Source organism: Maylandia zebra, linkage group LG4 (genome assembly GCF_041146795.1).
Source record: "Maylandia zebra isolate NMK-2024a linkage group LG4, Mzebra_GT3a, whole genome shotgun sequence".
Lineage (NCBI taxonomy): Eukaryota > Metazoa > Chordata > Actinopteri > Cichliformes > Cichlidae > Maylandia > Maylandia zebra.
The window spans coordinates 32114917-32121428 of record NC_135170.1 but is presented as its reverse complement, the minus strand read 5'-3'; the positions used below and the strand labels follow the sequence as shown (position 1 = coordinate 32121428).

The 6512-nt window shown below is 39.2% G+C and overlaps 1 protein-coding gene across 5 annotated transcripts in view; it reads right to left on the bottom strand.

The window, feature by feature from the left end:
• Positions 1–5315: 5315 nt before the first annotated feature.
• Positions 5316–6512, bottom strand: part of med25 (mediator complex subunit 25) — a 31512-nt gene continuing 30315 nt past the window's right edge. For all 5 annotated transcript variants that reach the window (XM_004552480.4, XM_004552483.4, XM_004552482.4 and 2 more), the window contains one exon: positions 5316–5830. In XM_004552480.4, the coding sequence (XP_004552537.1) occupies positions 5727–5830 (104 nt within the window). In that variant the 3' untranslated portion in view covers positions 5316–5726. The remainder of the gene's footprint in view (positions 5831–6512) is intronic.

Genomic DNA, 6512 nt, shown 5'->3' with positions numbered 1-6512 from the left:
ACTCAAAACAGAGCCTATTAATCTTTCAGTCATTTCTACACCCCCCCCCCCCCTCAAAAAAAAAAAAAAAAAATCCCACATGCATACTACCCTTTAGGGCTAAGCCCCGGGTGTTTCAAATGTCTGGCTCCTCCTCTGATATAAATACAGGCCATTTACCATTTACAAAGGAGTACAACAACTATTTGAATTATTTAAAAAAGGATCAGGACCACATATGTACTTTTTGTTGTCTATACATATTTTTGGGAAACTTGACTGTACTCGGTGTGTTGTGGAATATCAAAAGCTCAGTTACTTCTGCTGACAAGCTTAGCTTTTCTTTTTAATATAATTAGTTTTTGTCATTTGACCCAGAATTAGAGAACGTGAACTTTTCTTTTTACTGCAGTCACATAAGATCTCCCCGGAGAAAACGTGTTTCACTCTGAACATGAGATTTTTATAAGGTTTGATGTGTGACAACACTGCTCAGCTTGACAAAAGCATCTATCCTCTCTCCGAGGTGTACGCATCCACACATCAAACAATCTTAACGTCTTAAAAGCGTACTGTACAACTGCACAGAGCAAGTTCACGTATCCTTCCATTATCTGGCTTCACTTACCCTAACGTCGGCAGGTCTTAGAAAGGTGGTTATCTATTTAATAAGTTAACCCAGGGTTCATCAATCTAGGTAGAAGCATGTTCATATAAAAAGGGTGATTTTGGCAGCTTCTGACCAATCACAGCTGTAGACAGGCCTACTGACAGCTTAGCCCTGGACTTAAAACTACAATCATGGAAAAATATAAAGAGGTAAAACACAGAATACAGACCAACAGCAACACAGCTGCTGCAGACAAATCAGCGGTATCAGTGTCTATAACAGGACAAGCACAGTGCAGCGGTGTAGTATTGAAAACACACTGTATGAATGCTGGAAAAGATCGACTATATTAGGTTTAACCTATTTGAAGACCAGACAGAGTTCTGGTAAAAATGCAGACTGTGTAAGTAAACAAACTTATCAGCACGTATCATCTCTTTTATTTATACGTGGGATGTATTAATCTGATGGATTACAAACGTAATTTCATTGGGGGCATCCACTGAAGCTGCTTGTCTGAATCATGACATCGGTGAGCGTTGTCATTTTTACACTGCGTAAATTTGAAAACACACTTTGAAAAAATTGCTAAAAACAGACATTTGCTCGCCGATGTCAAAGCTTTTAGCTCGGTGGTAAGTTGAGGAATCAAACGTGGTTGGATTTAAGACATCATTATTCACAAAACATAGACTACATGCTTATTCTTTCACCTGCAGCTGCAGTGAAATTTAATCGTCTGGGTATAAAAACAATAAACACAAAATACTGGTGGTGGCTAATTGTACCCCTCAGCTTCCTAGTAGATATGGTATGAATTTCAAAATTCTACATCACCTTGTTTTCAAGTTATTGCATTTACAATGCAAGAAAACTTGATCTCTTACCTATGACCTTGAGGCCAAAGTCAATGAGATTCAAACTCGATCAAGATTTTTAGTAGATACACCTATGGTATCCATTTGAAACTCCTAGGTTGCTTCTTTTTAGAGTTATCACATTCACAAACTTGGGTGTCCATGTTGTGTGCTCGCCCACCCGGCAGGTTAAAAATTCTATTCAAGCCACGGCTTACATCATGTGTTCTATGATCTAAGCGTCAATGTAGAACAATAAAAGTGTTATAAAATTATTTGTAGAAAACAGGAAAAAAACCCATCAAGGAACAAAGTTGTGTCCGAGAATCTATATTTACTACTGACACTCACCAGAAAAACAGACGCGCGCAACTTTTGACCCTCCAGAAATGCATGAATAAAAGTCTGAAGGAATGGTGATGGCATTTTGCAAAGATCTGATTGGTCGGTGGGTGCTGATTTCAGACCTGCTTATATCTAATCTTGAGGAGGAGGAGGATCATGTATGAGGTGCTGTGACTGCTGTGGCTGTGGTATACAGTGTATACCTGACTGTACGTGGTAACAAAGTTAACTTGGCAATGATCAAACTATCAACAGCTGCAGGGAGCTTATTAAACACCCCCCATCGCAGAGCTTGGCCTGTAACAGGCTGGTGACCTGTCCAGGGTATATATAACACACCTGTTGTCCTAAAATATGTCAGCTTGAATAGTCAAATTTGCACCGACAGAAACAAGTCTGGGTGCTTTTAGAAGTGAGAGTCAAGGGAAGTCTTCTTTTTCAAGTTAACATTTGAATAAAAATGCATGAAAAATGTTACTTACTACACTTTTAAATATTTACTTCTCCTCAAAAATTTTGGAATGTCTCATTGGAGTTGGGAGCTGGTTGCTGCCTTATAGGATGTGCATTTGTAATAGCACTTGATCTCTTTATAAACTTGCAATAAAATGACGAGTTCAGAAGTGGCATGCTCTGAGCTTTATATCATCTGAAGCTGCAGTGCAGCACTGTGATATAGTGGCATTCTTTAAGGTATTTATGGAGCCCATAGATAACTCACCAAACAGGCTCTGTGCTGAGTTTACTTAAGCTACATCAAGCTATACACGTCAGCCATACTTTTTGTTCTCTTTGTCAGGCCACTCTTACCATTGTGACGACCGCTTTCCCCATCTCGTTAAACTAAATGCGCCTGAACTGAAGTCCTGAATGTTTGCTGTTTTATTTTGAAGGAGATCAGAAGTCGACTCATCTCCTTTCATCCTTCATACTTGCACTGCCTAAAGGGAAGGAATTTGAGTTTCACAGAGTTTGGTTCACCATAGATAGTTAGGTGAGTTTAATGGAGGTTGAGATCACACAGCCTCCTTGGTGAATCTGGAAACTACTAGGAGGAGCTCGAGGAAATAATGTAGATGTACATGGGTTACCACGTCCATAATTATGAAACGCAGCTTTCCTAATTATGCCGTGATTATAAGATTTTAAGCTCTTGTGCAATTAAATGTCTTCATTTTCACTCCAGGAACTAATTTGCACATTTTCTAGTTCTAGTTCTGCAGTGCTCATGAAGTTCTTTTTATTTACCAAACTGTCTAGCTCTGCAACTAAATGAATTATATTTTAATGTTTAATTGGCCATTGAAAAATTGTCTGTCAGGGCTAAGTAAAGGACACACTGGTGGTGTATAGTTTCATCTACAACCAGAAGAGAAACATCAAATATTCTTCTTCTGAGGGGTGCAAACTAAAACCACAACACTAGTGTTTAAGCAAAGAAATGTGCAATAATTTGACATCATGTGATCGCCAGATAATTAGTCCATTGCATCATAAGCAAGAGGAACATGACTTAAACTAATAACTCACCAAAACCCTCGTGATATTTTCTGTATAAGACAGTCATCATTGATTTAATGCTTTAATTACCGAATGCTTCTTTGTGATTATTGCTTTCCCAATTGGTGTTAAAGTTAATTTCCTTAATGTATTAAAATACAAGGTTAAGGTTTTCAGAATATCTAATTATAACTCTTTTATATGCTAATATATGCAGCAAGGCTGTCAAAAAACCTTATTGCATCATGTTTATTTGAATGAACCACACGTCATTTTTTGCACAGTGCAAGCATGGAAGGGAAACCGAATTTATTAATTTATTATTCATGACCACAGAAAACACCAAAACAAACTTTTTCTGCAATGTTCCATCTTAGAAGAAGCTGTAAAAGGGTTGACAGCCACACTATTACTTATTATTCTCAATGAAAGGTAAAGGGTCACATGATAACACCCATATATATTCTTCTGCTGATTAATTAGGAGGGGCTTGAGCCTATTCCAGCTGTCAGAGGTTGAAAGATGGGTTACACCATGGGCAGATTTCCAGCTGATTTTAAAGGTACTTTTCGTAATGAGCGCAATGAATTTGTAATACAATATTTTCACCACCAGGGGAGAGAATTTTACCATGTGGGTTCATTAATTTGTTTTCTTTTTTCACCCCTTTAGTCTTACTTCCATTACCTGCAGATGCTTAGTGTTCAACTGGGATGTTATTGAAATTTTTCCTGGTTAAATTAAGTTTAAACAAATAAAGATTTTTTTCTCACTGCACTGTCTTGTGCTACAAAGAATTCATGTTCAGTTATATCAACTTTAGCGTAGTACAGAAATCATGTTTTGGATATGAAGTCACAGCAGCAGTTTCCTCACATTTTGTTGACGGTTGTAATCTCTTTGGAGAAAAAGGAAATGTCCATTTTATGCAATTGTTTTGCATGACTAGTAAAATTAATTTTTGGAAAACGCCAGCTGACACAGACAGGAAATGCGCGAGTAAGAAACACAAGGAAGCAAACTGGGGAATCACCGCTGATGGCATTTGTGTCCATGTAGTTCGTGTACTAACCGCTTGGCTATCAGCTCCCCAAGTAGTGATTTGGTAAACTTATTATGTTTGTCTATACATTTAACCATTTTTATTCCATATGAATGAATTTGGCTGTTAATAACTTGGATACTGAAAAACTTATGAGCCTAGAAAGGCACTAATAGATCCATATTGAGATGGAGGCAGATAGACGGAGATAGAGAGGGAGAGAGGAAGATGAAGTGAAGCTAAGCCGGGCTCCGAGGGCCGGCCAGTGATTAAGGGATGGGAGGGATGAACACCAGCCACTGAGGGACTAGTGTCTATCTGTGCGAGTCCATGTGAAAGCGGGGCTGAGGAAAAAGCTCAGAAACAAGAACCCACTGTCACGGTATCTTAGCAACCGTCTCAGTCTCCCAGGTGACAGGGACTGACATCATTTCCTGTTGGTTAGTGTGTACACACAGTGTCCACGTTCTTTGGGGGGTGGGGGGACTGCATAAACTGACATATGTCATTAAACATATGTGAGAGACTGAAAAGTTCAGGTGCGTCATTCTCCCTTTTCTCTCAGCGCCCGTGCCACCACGAGGTGCACAACAGGCCCGTGTTTGTCGATGTACAGGACTTAACTCACATGCAATAGAACTGATGCGAAAGCAGACTGTGGGCATATATGTGGAGTCCGTGCCATGTGCGCATGCGGCCAGCCTGTTTGTACGTTATGCCAAGGGAAACATGGCCAACTGATGCCATCTGGTAGGACTACTTGGCACGAGGAGACTCTCTATGGTTCCACAACATATTGGAGTAGTTAAAATTAACACTGTGACACTATTTGGCAGAAAAAGACACCGAACTATCTATTACTGTGTCTATTTCAGTCTCACTCTCTCCCACCTTAAGAGTCCAAGCGGCGTTCACACGGGGGTGGTGGTAGGAGTGCGGACTCATCAACAACAAAACCTCTTTGTAATCACAAACAACTTGGTCTTATACGATGTTTACCTTTATTTCATCTCCATAAAACAACATGATCAATAATTAAAAAAAATCTTAATTTAAAAAAACAAAACAAAAAAACACAGGTTTCCATTTCAATGATAAAACTTAGTATAATTTCTAGAAGCATGATAGCTTGTTCTATCCTGTGTGTAGTATGGGGGATTAGCGTGCTGATGGTTTGAACATTTACATGAAAAACTAATGCTCACATTGTGTGCCCCTAATTAACTTCAGCGACTCAGTCCTGTAATTAAAAAAAAAAAAAAAAAAAAAAAAAAATTGTTTATGACTTGTGTCCTAATTACGTTGAACATTTGTAGGATTAAAGCGACAGAGCAGACATATGTGTCGAAACTGAAAAATGGCTGCCCAGATTCAAATCGAAAGCCCAGTTCCATCAGATAAGATCCATGAGGACTTCATCCTCCATCATGCTCGAGACCTGTGGCATCCCGGGCTGCGGGACGGCTCCTCTCTGAGCTCCAGACATCATCATCTGACCTGGGATGGGAAGAAAGGATAAGACAGTTTCTGGAAACGCTTTAAAAATCGAAGCGGAGAGAAAAAGTTAAGAGTTTAAAGCAGGATAGTGAGAACTAATATGCTGCGGCACTGCATTTGTTCTCCTTTTTACAGAGACCTACTTTAGAGACACTTTGTTTGAGATAAGTAAACATCAAGGTACTTACTACCTTGATGTACTTACTACTGTGTACAGTGAGCTAAAATGTTTATGCGCTGCAATAAAATGTATTGGCTCAGACATGCAGGATTTCGAAGCCAAGTGCTTCCGTTTTATTTTTTCTCAAAGTAAAACATGAACAACAAACCACAGGCAATCGCAGACAAAGATTATGTATATGGAGCCATTTCTATCATCAGGGAAATCTTTGACACCCCCATCCACGTGCACTGCCTGATGGCACTGACAGTGTTCAGACTGGGACGACTGCACAGCGGCTGTGTTTTCTGTTGCAAGCGTAGCTTTGTTTTTGTTTGTTTTTCTGATTACTTTCAGTACGTGCATATCAAACCACAAAGCAAACCAGTGACTAAAATCAATCCATACTCTCAGAGGGTGTAACAAGTGTTGGATTTCAGTACTCTTAAAAAAGAAAAGCCACGTCTACTCTGCACTTTTTCAAACGCAACACATTTAATTTATTTACTCCCTATAGAAAGT